At 55.3% G+C, this 13,308-nt stretch overlaps 2 protein-coding genes and 2 non-coding genes across 9 annotated transcripts in view; 2 read left to right on the top strand and 2 right to left on the bottom strand.

Annotated features, from left to right (window-relative positions):
- LOC127038425 (uncharacterized) overlaps positions 1 to 13,308 on the bottom strand; it is a 72,028-nt gene that overhangs the window by 4,671 nt on the left and 54,049 nt on the right. The window contains exon 1 of one of the 6 annotated variants that reach the window (XR_007770638.1): positions 10,396 to 10,666. The exons of the other annotated variants lie outside the window; for them this stretch is intronic. The gene's annotated coding sequence lies outside the window, so the exon portion shown is untranslated. Of the gene's footprint in view, positions 1 to 10,395; positions 10,667 to 13,308 lie in introns of those variants that run through there. 6 annotated transcript variants of the gene reach the window in all.
- The window catches only part of LOC127038424 (uncharacterized), a 49,964-nt gene continuing 38,406 nt past the window's right edge, over positions 1,751 to 13,308 (top strand). Inside the window, exon 1 of the mRNA XM_050931024.1 lies at positions 1,751 to 2,540. Coding sequence (XP_050786981.1) covers positions 2,016 to 2,540 — 525 coding nt within the window. The 5' untranslated portion in view covers positions 1,751 to 2,015. The remainder of the gene's footprint in view (positions 2,541 to 13,308) is intronic.
- LOC127038493 (U2 spliceosomal RNA) lies at positions 7,667 to 7,853 on the top strand. The gene has a single exon (XR_007770673.1). It is a non-coding gene; the product is annotated as a U2 spliceosomal RNA (small nuclear RNA).
- On the bottom strand, positions 8,941 to 9,131 carry LOC127038477 (U2 spliceosomal RNA). Its single transcript, XR_007770660.1, has one exon. It is a non-coding gene; the product is annotated as a U2 spliceosomal RNA (small nuclear RNA).

Raw genomic sequence — 13,308 nt, 5'->3', positions numbered from 1 at the left:
AAGTTTAAACCACGCAGTTCCCTTACAGTGCCCAGCCTCAGGCCTCCATCCAGACACACCTGTCAGATATGATGATCATGCCTGAAAATCTTACTTCATCATATAAAAGAAAAGGTTCTTCCAATCCCAAAGGATCAGCCACATACCCAGGTTCAATTATAACTTAGATCTTACCCAAAATAAACGCTATAGCCAATTCTTATTAACTAAGCTAAAATTTATTAGAAAAGAAAAGAGAGAGTGTGTTGGTTAAAAGATTAATATACATATGGACTTGAATTCAATTCTTGAGGTTCAGATACATAGTAGAGGTGAGCTTGTAGTTGCCAAAAGTCCTTTTAGAAACAGTCCATAGGTTATAGTCCAATTTCCATATTCAGGGTGGCTCCAGTCAATGACTGGGGATCTCAATCCTTATGGCTTAAGGTTTCCCCCTCTGGAAACCCAAAGCAGATCTGAGATGAAGAAGGATCATGTCCCAGGCTTCTTATACATTTCTAGCAGCCTTTCGGCCTGAGAAAACAATAGGCTTAACTTCTTCTCCCAAACATCCTGGCAATTAGCACAGAGTAATTTATCCATTAAACAGTTCAGATACAGGTTACCACAACCTTCAAAGAGACACATAGACAATAATACTATTTCACTCGAGTATCATCATAAATGCTAATATTCCTTTTTTGATCTTTGAATTAAAACTATAGCAATAGACAAGACTTGTTTGCTGACATCCCAAGACCTGAGCAAACATCTGCCCTTCTACCTCCAACAATGCAGACTTACATTTCAAAGCTCTGTTCATTTACATATCTTCCCTAACCAGTCCTTAAGGTTCACCCATGGGTCATGTCAGTCGGTGAGGTGAGTTAATCAACTCTTTCTGGCCCTGTCACCTTTCAGTGAGATATTATATTATACTCATAACATCACACACCCCCAACAAGCGAGGACAGGGATGCCGATCACCGCCCCGCTGGGAGGGACTCCGCCGGAGGAGTCCACTTGACGATCGAGGACCGGGATGCTGATCGCTGCCCAGCTGGGAAGGATGCCGCCAGAGGAGCACCCCAGATGACCAAGAACCAAGAGGCTGATCACCACCGCCCTGGGAAGGATTCCGCCGGAGAAGCCCCCTAGATGACCCAGAACCAGGATGCTGAGCACCACTCCACCGGGAAGGATGCCGCCTGAGGAGCCCCCCAGAGGACTGCGGGCCGGGATGCTGAGTGCTGCGCTGCTGGGAAGGATGCCACTGGAGGAGCCCCCCAGATGATCCGGGACCGGGATGCCAAGCACTGCCCTGATGTTCCAGAGAGGGATGCCCCAGAAGGAACAACCTCCCCAACCCGAGACTCTGAAACTTCTTATCACCCGCCTGTCCGGAGGAGGGCTGCTCGAAGGGGAATGGACTCCAGAGCCCTGGATCTCAATGCCGCATGCTGACCTCCGAGGCATAGAGACATCGTGGCCAGTGAGACCAGCACACCCCCAGGACAGACTTCACCTCCTCAAGCTTCTCCACCAGACCCAGAGGAATCACCTGGTGAGTCTGCAGGCACAACAGGGGTCCACCCTATGGAGGGTGAGGCAGGGGACGACGACCACATTTACCTCCAGTTACCCACTCCCTACAGGCCTCCTCCTCTGACCCTTCTGCCTTCCCGTCCACGGAGTCCAGACCCTTGGGGCCCTCAGCAAACACATTCGCAAGACCTACAACAAACGGATTGCTTTAAAGTGCAGCCGCTGGAATTCGCCCTTTCGAGACCCAAAAGAAATGCAAGTCCTATCATGCCACATGCAAGGGACCCCTCGCGATCACAAAGGTGAACCCTGCTGAGGTCCTGCGGGTTCCAACCACGACCCCCAACAATGGTCCGGCTTCAGCACCCCAACTAGCATCCTCACAGTCACGGCAGATAAGGGGGGACCAACCGCTAACTGAGGAAAGCACAACTCCCGCCTCGAGGACCGATGATGCCACCAAAAGGACCAGCCCCATCTCTAGAATCCCCATGCTGGACCCTGCTGTGAAGGGGATCACTGCCACCTCCCAGGTCAATAACCTCACCAGACGCCTCAACAACCAGGGCCCCGCTGTCGGGACGGCACCTACCGCAGTGGGAAACGTCACCCAAGCCTCTGCCAGCAGGAGACCTGTCACATTGTCCCAGGTCGCCCGGAAACTCTCTGAGCCGAGACGTCTCAGTGCCTCCTCGATGCCCAACCAGCATGACCCCAACCCAAGAAGAATCAGTGCCCTATCGCGCATGGCCAATCAAGACCCTGCCCCCGGAGGCACCAACGCCGGCCCTCGGTGCACCCTGCAAGCACCAACCACAAGGGGAACCAACGCGACTCCTCAGCCCGCACCGCGAACACCACCCGTCGGGGGGAACAGGGACCGCCCCCCAGACTGCCCCGCACACTTCTACCATCAGAGGAGCCAACACCACGATCAGACCACAGCACCAGATCCCCATTATCAGAGGGACAGGCATGGCCCCAAAAGACACCAGGCTGATCCCCGCCGCCAGAAGGTCATGCATTCCTACAGCAACCCCCCAAACGACAGCTGCACGCGGAAGACCGGACGTCACCCCCGCACCCACCAACCCGAACCAGGTCTCACCAACAACCAGTAATCACGCTACCCCACCGGTGACTATGCCTCGGGAACCAACCGGAAGGTCCCCTGAGCCGCAAGTGAGGCAACCCGTTGATCAAGCAGCGAACTCACTACCCACGCAGACCGAGGAACTCGAGGACCGGCAGCCGACGGTCCGGCAAGCCATGCCCTGGCAGGCTGCCTGGATGAGAAGCTGCAAGCAGCAGCCTCCTTTGAGGAATTCGACCTGCTCATCGACAGACTCACCCGCGAGCTCTCTACAGAGATTGCCTCCAAGCGGATGCCAAACCAGGAGACCATCCGGCCTGCCTTCAGATGGCCCGTCCCGAATCGCGACACCACCACCACAGGAGCTGGGAGAAGGAACAGCGGCAGCCGCTACGACCCTACAGCAGCCTCAAGGATCCAGAAGTTGTACAGAACAAATCGCCTCAAGGCCGTAAGAGAGGTCCTCGATGGTCCCTCATCCTACTGCACGATCCCGCCCAAGCACCTCTACACCTACTTCCTCGGAGTGTTCGGCGGCGTGCCCAGGAACGACACGCAGCGCCCGGAGTGCCTCCGCCCCCTGCCTCGCGTTACCAAATCAGACGACCTAGAGGCCGACATCACACCTAAAAAGGTGACGGCCAGGCTCTCCAGAACCAAAAACACCACGCCCGGAAAGGACGGCATCCCCTACAGCCTCCTCAAGAAGCGAGACCCCGGCTGCCTCGTGCTCTCCGTCATCTTTAACTTGTGCTGGCGCTTTGGCCAGTCTCCCACCTCCTGGAAGAAGGCCATGACTGTACTGATCCACAAGAAGGGCGAGCGAGACGACCCCAGCAACTGGAGACCCATCTCCCTCTGCTCTACGATGTACAAGTTGTACGCCAGATGCCTGGCAGCCAGGATCATGGAGTGGGCAATGACCGAGGGAGTCATCAGCCCGGCCCAGAAGGGCTTCATGCCATCGGAAGGGTGCTACAAGCACAACTTCCTGCTCCAGACCGTCCTCCAGACGACCAGGAGGGCATCGAAGCAGTGCGCGATAGCGTGGCTCGACCTGGCCAACGCCTTCGGGTCCATCCCCCACCATCACATTTTCAGCATGCTACGGGAGTTCGGGATGCCGGAGACCTTCCTTCGTCTAATCCGGGAACTCTACGAGGACTGCAGCACCACCATCCGTTCGGTGGAAGAGGAGACTGCCGAGATTCCGATCTGCAGCGGCGTGAAGCAGGGCTGCCCCCTCAGCCCAATCGTCTTCAACCTCCCATGGAGCCGCTCCTGCGGGCGATCTCCGACGGCGCTGACGGCTTCGACCTGCACGGCGAAAGGGTGAGCATCTTGGCCTACACGGATGACCTGGTCCTACTCGCGGATGACCCCAAAAGGCTCCAGGGCATGCTCACCACCGTCGGGAGAGTCGCGGACTGGACGGGACTCCGCTTTAACGTCAAGAAGTGTGCGTCCCTCCACATTGATGGGAGTAGGACGGACTCGGTGCTGATGACGGAATTACTTTTCCAGGGCAAATCTGTCATTCCCCTGGCAGAGGGGCAGGCCGCCTCGGCACCTCGGCACGCCATCGGGTTTCCGCGTCCAGCAGACCCCCGAGGACACCATCCAGGAGATCATGCAGGACGCTGCCAAGATCGACGCATCCCTGCTGGCGCTGTGGCAAAAAATCAACGCCCTCAACACTTTCCTGATCCCCTGCATCGCCTTCATCCTGAGAGGATCCGCCATGGCAAAGGCAGACAACACCATCCAGCAACTGGTTAAGAAGCAGACAACACCATCCAGCAACTGGTTAAGAAGTGGATGTCCCTACCCCAGAGAGCCAGCAACGAGCTCGTCTACATCGCTCACAGGCACGGTGGCGCCAATGTCCCTCGCATGGGAGACCTCTGCGACATCACGGTCGTCACGCATGCTTTCCGCCTCTTGACGTGCCCGGACACCATGATAAAGAACGTGGCAACGACCGCCCTGCACGCCACCACCGCGAAGCGAATAGGCAGAGCTCCTTCCGACCAAGACGTAGCCACCTTCCTGAGCAGCTCCCTGGACGGCGAATTCGCCTGGGACAGTGGCAACATGGCCTCGCTGTGGACCCGTGCCCGCAACACCACGCGCCGACTGGGAAAGCAACTGGGCTGCCGCTGGATGTGGAGTGAGGAACGGCGGGAGCTGGGAGTCCTGGTACCGCAGATCGAGACGGAGGGCAACACCACCGTCAGCCCCGGACCCAGAGGCACGCTGGAGAAGACCCTGAAGGCTGCCGTCCACGCGCTCTACGTGGACACCCTGAGGAAAAAACCGGACCAGGGCAAGGCCTTTGAGGTCACCAGCAAGTGGGACTCCAGCAACCACTTCCTCCCTGCGGGCAGCTTCACCCGCTTCGCCGACTGGCGCTTCATACACCGCACCCGACTGAACTGCGTCCCGCTCAATGGAGCCATCCACAACAGGAACCCGGACAAGCGCTGCAGGAAGTGTGGGTACGCCATGGAGACCCTGCCCCACGTCCTGTGCAGCCGCAGGCCCCATGTCAGAGCCTGGCAGCTGCGCCACAACGCCGTCCAGGACTGCCTAGTGAAGGCCATGGCCCCGCACCTGGGAGAGATCGCTGTCAACCGCACCATCCCCGACACCGACAGCCCACTGCGCCCAGACATCGTCGTCACGGACGAGATGGAAAAAGATCATCCTCGTCAACGTGATGATCCCGTTTGAGAACAGGACCCCGGCCTTCCGTGAAGCCCGAGCCCGCAAACTTGAATAATACGCTCCCTTGGCAGACACCCTGCGGACAAAGGGCTACGAGGTCTACACCGATGCTCTGATTGTTGGGGCCCTGGGTGCCTGGGACCCCTGTAATGAACACGTATTTCGCACCTGTGGGGTGAGAAGTCGCTACTCACGGCTAGAGACATTTACACAGAGTTGTCATAAACAGATAGCTAAGGGTTAATGTTCTTTTACCTGGAAAGGAGTAACCTGAAACACCTGACCAGAGGACCAATGAGGAAACAAGACTTTTTCAAATCTGGGTGGAAGGAAGTTTGTGTGTGAGTCCTTTGTTCTTGGTCTTCTGCCTGTACTCTCTCGGCTATAAGAGGATTTTTCTGCCTCCTGCTTTTCTAATGTTCTGTTTCCCAGTTGTAAGTACAGAAAGGATAGTGGTTTATATGTTGTGGTTTTTTTTGTATTTACATGTGTGTAGTTGCTGGAGTGTTTTGAATTGTGTTCTTTTTGAATAAGGCTGTTTATTCATATTTCTTTTAAGCAATTGACCCTGTATTTGTCACCTTAATACAGAGAGACCATTTTTATGTATTTTTCTTTCTTTTTACATAAAGCTTTCTTTTTAAGACCTGTTGGAGTTTTTTCTTTAGTGGGGAACTCCAGGGAATTGAGTCTGTGCTCACCAGGGAATTGGTGGGAGGAAGAAGTCAGGGGGAAATCTGTGTGTGTTAGATTTACTAGCCTGACTTTGCATTCCCTCTGGGTGAGGGGGGGAAGAGAGATTAGCTCTCGGTACTTCTGTTTTCCAGGACTGGAAATAGGGAGGGTGGATTCCCTCTGTTTAGATTCACGGAGCTTGCTTCTGTATATCTCTCCAGGAACCCAGGGAGGGAACACCTGGAGGGGAGAAGGGAAATGGTTTATTCCCCTTTGTTGTGAGACTCAAGGAATTTGGGTCTTGGGGTCCCCAGGGAAGGTTGTTGGGGGGACCAGAGTGCCCCAAAACACTCTAATTTTTTGGGTGGTGGCAGCTTTACCAGGTCCAAGCTGGTAACTAAGCTTGGAGGTTTTCATGCTAACACCCATATTTTGGACGCTAAGGTCCAAATCTGGGAATTATGTTATGACAAGAGTACATTGTAGTAAGCGAAGGCCCTGATAAAGGCCCAGTATGAGGCCTGAGGCCTGAACTAAAGTAATGGTCAAGACTTTGCTAATATAAAGCAAAGTGAAGCTGTGAGCCAGAGGCAGGCCCTGCTCACAGAAGCTGGCAAGGAAAGGGCTGATGCTGCAAGATGATACGTACCTAAAAGGTACTGAACACTAGAGATCAGAACATTCACATACTGGCCCATTCCACACAGATAACAAGGAACAGACTGACCCATCCCAATGACAGGGGCAAAAGGGTAATATGATGGATAGAGTTGTTTTGTTCAAACCAACATGTACAAGGTGAGAGGCGGCACCTTACTACGTAGAGGGGTTGTACCTTGCTACGTAGAGGGGTTGCACCTCAATACGTCAGGAGTGATGTGTAACTTGTTTGTGCCTGTATATAAGAATGCCTCCCTGGGGCGGTGTCTTTGTCCGGCCGAGGGGGCAGTGGAAAGTCCCGCCACTGACTGAGCCAAGTCCATTGATCGTGGGTACATATTCGTAGTATGCCCTGAATTAGGCTAAGAAACCTACAGGGAACTATTATTGTATCCAATACGGCAATAAACCTGGCCGACGTGCCTTCGTACCTTACTAGACTCTGTGGTCACTGGAGGTTCTCTTCGGGTCTGCTGTGTCAGCTATCTGCACAGAGCTGGGGCAGCACACAGAGGGAACATACGCACGCAGCCGAGTGATAACAACAAGGTGAGAGCAGAGCACCACACCGGTAGCATCTGACAACACATCTGACGACACACATCACCGGCCACTGCCAATACCAACAGTGAGCCGGCGTGACTTTGTGAACCCACGAGGGGGAGGAAACTTGAGGACCTCCCCTACTGGACTTTATCCCCTGAGCCCTTAACCCACCGAACCGAACTCCACCATGTGTGGGTCATCCTATCCCCATTACCCAGCCCGCTTATCTTTACCCATGACTGTCTGTAACTTGTATGTATGAGTGATGTACCCCCACTGCTTCCTGACTGTATCGTGATATCACCCACCGTACACCCCGCATTGGGGACATGGCAGACTGTATATGTTATGTGCTGTCCAATACCAAACTACTAGCATCCCCCTATACTCTGTATGCTACCCCTAATGATCAATAACTGACTTTTCAAACTCTCTGTATCGTTTATTTTTCAATATTTTCTAATAAACTTTTAAATCTGTTCTTATCAGTTTGATCTCTGATATGTTCTCGATATGAGAACTCTCTATTAAACGGATTTTTGGAACAGGGGGTTGGACTAGGAGCTTGCTCTGTCCACGCCACGCATCCGCCTGGTATTGCAGTACTTCTGGGCAGGGTGCACCTCCCCCAGGGAGAACGTGCTGGTTCAAAAAAAAGAACAAACCTCTCTGTACTGTGTAGAGCTCTGGTTTGTATCTTTCTGTTTGCTTTCTTAGATGAGGATTTTCTAGTTTCCCTGGCCCCCAAGACTACTGAGGACTAGTCTTCTCCCCAGTCTTTTCCTATAACTAATACTCAGGAAGCTAGAAAATCCTCTTTTAAGTAATATTGTATGAAGAGGAATTATCCTTGTCCACCTAAATATTCATGCCAGCGTGCATTTCTCTTCAAGACGAGACTTGTTTAGTTAGATAAGATTGTATTTATTCATTCTTAATTTACCTCCATTTGCAGGCGCGTGCATGTACATTTTAGCTTAAAAGCAGCATCCTACATAAACATCATTGAGGCATGCAAATTACACAAATACTGCATTTGAAACTGCCTGCTTGCTTTAGGGAGATAACATTTCTTAGCCCGAGTAGAGAGACAAATCGAAGTGCAAATGATTGTTGCTTGGGACGCACTGATTCAGAATTATAATGGTTCCCATAATGGAAGCGGCACATCTTTTTAACAGGGTCACCACAGAACCCCATTTCTTAGTGCTCGAGTCAGCATGGAACCCCATTTCTTAGTGTGCGTCAGTCCTTTGCTGGCAACATTTGCAGCGCTGACTCACCGTCCTCTTCTAAGGGCTCGACCTTATTTTATTGAAGTCAGAGGAAGCTTTACTACTGGTTTTGCTTGGATCTGGACTAGTTCTATACTGGAGCTCTGGGAAGAGACCCGTGTCCTCTATGTGATCTCATCCTGCTCCCTGCGTGATACCAGCGATGTGTTCACAAAAGGAAAGAAGAAAAGGAACAATTATCTCCTGTGAGAACACAGCTGAGAGACAGTAACCCCAGAACCCCTCAGTTCTATAACACAAGCATGAAAACCACCTTTTAAGAACTATATAAAACAACAGCGGAGTAGAAAAAGGAAAAAGCAGCCGCTAAAGCGAGTAACCAAGACCTAGAAAGGAAAAGCAAACAGAAAAACACAACCCAGAACTCTACACAGTACAGAGAGTCTTGTTCTTTTTTTTGTAACCAGCACGTTCTCCCTGGGGAGCTGCACCCTGCCCGGAAGTACTGCAATACCAGGCGGATGCGTGGAGTGGACAGAGCAAGCTCCTAGTCCCACCCCCTGTTCCAAAAACCGGTTTAACAGACAGTTCTCAGATCGAGAACATATCAGAGATCAAACTGATAAGAACAGATTTTAATGTTTATTAGTGAATATTTGAAAATAAACGATACAGAGAGTTTAAAGCATCAGTTATTGTTTCATTGGGGATAGCATACAGACTACGGGGGGGGGGTTCAGTATTTTGGTATTGGGCAGCATATACCATATACAGTCTGTCATGTCCCCAATGTGGGGTGAACTTTGGGTGAGATCAAGATACAGTCGAGAGGCAGTGAGGGTACTTATCGCTCATACAAACAGGTTACAGATAGTCGTGGGAATAAAGGAGCGAGCTGGGTGATGAGGATAGGGCGACCCTCACATAGTGGAGTTTGGTTTGGTGGGTTCAGGGCTCAGGGGATAGAGTCCAACGGGGGTGTGTGAAGATCTCCTCCCCCCTTCGGGTGCACGGAGTCACGCCCGCTTACTCCTGGTATTGGCGGTGACCGGTGACGTGCTCCGTGTAGATGTCTCTGGACCATCTGATAGTGTCCGAGACCATCAGGCGTCTCATGAGCTGCGCATAGCGACGGCCTACCCCGCAAGCCCGAAGCACGCGTTCATTACAAGGGTCCCAGGCGCCCAGGGCCCCAACGATCAGGGCGTCGGTATAGACCTCGTAGCCCTTTGACCTCAGAGTGTCCGCCAAGGGGGTGTATTTTTCGAGCTTTCGGGCTCGGGCCTCGCGGAAGGCCAGGGTCCTGTTCTCGAAAGGAACCGTCACGTCAACGAGGATGATCTTTTTTCGAGCCTCGTCCGTGACGACGATGTCCGGGCGCAGTGGGCTGTCGGTGCCAGGGATGGTGCGGTTGGTGGCTTTTTCTCCCAGGTGCGGAGCGATGGCCTTTACCAGACGGTCCTGGATGGCGTTGTGACGCAGCTGCCAGGCTCTGGCGTGGGGCTTGCAGCTGCACAGGACGTGGGGCAGGGTCTCCATGGCGTACCCACACTTCCTACAGCGCTTGTCTCGGTTCCCGTGGCGGACGGCTCCGTTGAGCGGGACGCAGTTTAGTCGGGCACGGTGTATGAAGCGCCAGTCAGCGAAGCGGGTGAAGCTGCCTGAGTGGAGGAAGTGGTTGCTGGAGTCCCACTTGCTGGTGACCTCGAAAACCTTGCCCTGGTCTGGCAAGATACTACACTTGATCTTAGCTCCGAGGAGCCGAGAAGCGATACCTTTCCTCGGAACACCGCGGTAGCCTCCTGCTCCCACTGCTTTTCATCTCACCACGACCTGCTCGAGCCCTTCCTAGCTCAGTGGCAATGGCTGCCGCGAGGTGACCCCGATACACTCCCTCGTATCACGAACTCTCCACACCGAATTCTGCTCACGCACCGGGAATTCTCTGCGCCCGGTCGCTTCGGTTCAGCCGGGTGGTCTCCGCGGCCGCCGCCAAACACCGGTGATCTGCATGACCCCGCCCACTAACACGTGACACCTCCCATCGCTGTCCGTCGGGGCGCGTCCCTCCGCCGCTGCTCCAGCCACCTACCCCGCGCTCCCCCCGCTCCTGCCCCCCGCGCGGGGAGCCGGGCAGTGGGAGCCGGGCTGGGGCGAGGGGCGCTGTCTGGGGGGCGGGGGGCCTGCAGGGGCAGCGGAATTTCCAGACCCGAAAAGGGGGGGGCACCCCCGCCGGCCCCGCCCCTCTGCGCCCCGCCCATTCCGCAAGGCCCCGCCCTCGCACCGCCCCTTCCCCTGACTTCCCCCCTTGCGCTTCACTTTCTCCCCGATCCGCCGCCCTCACTCGCCCCTTCCCCCAAATCCGTATGGCCCCTCCCCTCTAGGCCCCGCCCCTTGCGCGCCCACCCCGCCCCAGCGCCTTTCCGCGAATCTCCGCTCCCACGTGGCCCCGCCCCTCTAGGCCCCGCCCTTCCCTAAGGCCCCGCCCATTTTATCAATCCCCTGCCCTTACTCGCCCCTCCCCCCAATCCCTGCCCTGCATCGCCCCTCCCCACAAGGGACCGGCCCCGCACCAGCCTCTCCTCAAGACTCCACCCTCGGGCCAAGTCCCCGCCCCCGCGCTGCCCCTTCCCTCTAAGCCCCACCCCTGCACCGCCCCTTCCCCGAGGCCCCGCCCTCGCCCCGCCCCTTCCCTCGAGGCCCCGCCCCCGCACCACCACGTGACCCAGGGGAGGCAGCAGGGCAGAAACCTCCTTAAGAAGAAGATTCCAGTCCCACCCCCTGTCCCGCCTCGGGCACGTCACTCGGTCTCTCTGGGCCTCAGTTCTCCGGTCCGGGAAATGGGGCTGGTGGCACTTCCCGCCCTCGCTCTGTCCTGGGAGGAGAACTGCCCTGCGGATTAGGAAGATGCTCAGATACTGGGGTGATGGGAGCAGGGGGAGCGGATTTGCACCATCGCTTGGTATATGGACTCTGTTTGCAAAGAAAATATTTCCCTCACGTCATGCCCATAACCTGTATTCAGCGGTAACCTTGGGAAATATTTAGCTGAGCTGCATGGTTTTTTCCCGTGTAGCCAGCCCCCAATCTAGCACCAGCCCCCAGTTCTGCCCCATTCCTGCCAATGCAGCCCCACCTCGCCTCCTGGCCCTGGCTGGGCGCCCCTGGGCCCCTCATAGCATAGGATTGTGCAGGGGGGGGGGTCTCCTTGCAGCCATGAGGGGGTGTCTGGTGGGTGCTGTCACCTCTGCCGGAGACCCCCGAGAAACCCACTAGCTTTCTCCGCATGTGGGGAGCCTCACTGGGGAGGGGCACCTACTTTCTGATGGGGGGGCCTCAGGGGGGAGTTTCCGTGATGTCACAGCCTGGGCGGGGAGGGGATCGAATCATGACTCTGAAGTGGCAGAGCAACCTCCCCCTCACCCCCCAACCCCACTGAGATTCCTCTAGGGGGCTGGCCTGGGATCTCGAGGGAGGGAGACACAGGGAAAAACAGCTGCCACTATGGAACCCAGGAGTCCTGGCTCCCTGTCCCCCTGCTCTAACCTCTAGATCCCCGCTCTGCTCCCAGAGCCAGGGGTAGAACCCAGGGGTCCTGGCACCCAGCCCCCACCCTGCTCTGACCACTAGATCCCACTCCCCTCCCAGGATGGTGCAAGGATAACTGTCTGTGTCCCAGCTCAGCTAAGGGCCTTGACTGATTTTCCCACAGTGCTTCCTCCTGAATCCATCTGCCTCCCCGTCACTGCCCACCCCCGTGGGGGGGCACCAGCACCATGTTGGCTCATGATGGGAAATCATCCAAGCTGGCCCTAGGGAGATGTGTGTGTCCCTGCCGCCCCCTGCTGGTGGGGCTGAGCCCTGCTGTGTGTGTGTGTGTGACACTGTGTTTGTAACAGTGTCGATGTGTTGCTGGGCTAACCAGTAGGAAATGCGTTTGCAGGACTTTGTATCCTGCAGCAGGTGACACACACACACACACAAACAAACCACAGCTACCACACACACCTCCACAACTCCACAGAGCCAGACAGTCACACATGCTAATACACAAAGGAACTCACACGATCCCAGACACTCACACACGACACACCTGGGGCACATACTACCCCACCCGCCCCCTAAAGAGAGGGACAATCACATCCCCAGCCACACACACAATCACCCACACCCACACCGGACTATTCACAATCATGCTCAGAGACACAACCCCACACAGTTCACTCCCTCTGCTCCCAACATAAGGACCTCCTGTCCCGCACAGCATGTGCCGAGGCCCATGGAACTCACTGCCACTGGACAGCTACCAATGGGAATGGACCTTTCCAGGAGACCAATAGACATAGCCATGGTGACCGAAGGGGAGGGGCTCCCAGGGGCTGACCCAGGCTGAAACTGGAGTAGAGGGGCCCATGGGTCTGATCTAGACAGGTCTATTCAGCAGGGGGCAGCGTGACCCACACACAAACCCACCAGAATCACCTTTCTTAGCGGGGCTCCCAGGCCATCCCCCACCCTGCCCATGCTTGAGTAACAAAGAGGCAGCACAGGACTCTGGGCCGTGTCGCAACTCGGCCCCACCCCCTCGCTCCCACACGCTGGCGGGTTGGGTAACTGCTGAGGGATTGCACAAGAGAGTGTCAAAGCCAGGGAGAGAACCCAAGAGTCCTGGCTTGCCCCTCCTCCCCCTCTAAACACTAGACCCCACTCTCCTCCCAGGGCTGGGGATAGAACCCAGCAATTCTGACCACGCCCCCCCTCCGAACCACTAGACCCCTCTCCCCTTTTGGATTATAGGCTGGCTGCCCCCTCTATCAACCTACCCCACCCTCTTCATCTGTCCATCCC

Source organism: Gopherus flavomarginatus, chromosome 20 (genome assembly GCF_025201925.1).
Source record: "Gopherus flavomarginatus isolate rGopFla2 chromosome 20, rGopFla2.mat.asm, whole genome shotgun sequence".
NCBI classification, from domain to species: Eukaryota; Metazoa; Chordata; order Testudines; family Testudinidae; genus Gopherus; species Gopherus flavomarginatus.
Note: the sequence above shows the minus strand (reverse complement) of the source record. Positions and strands in the feature narration are given on the sequence as shown.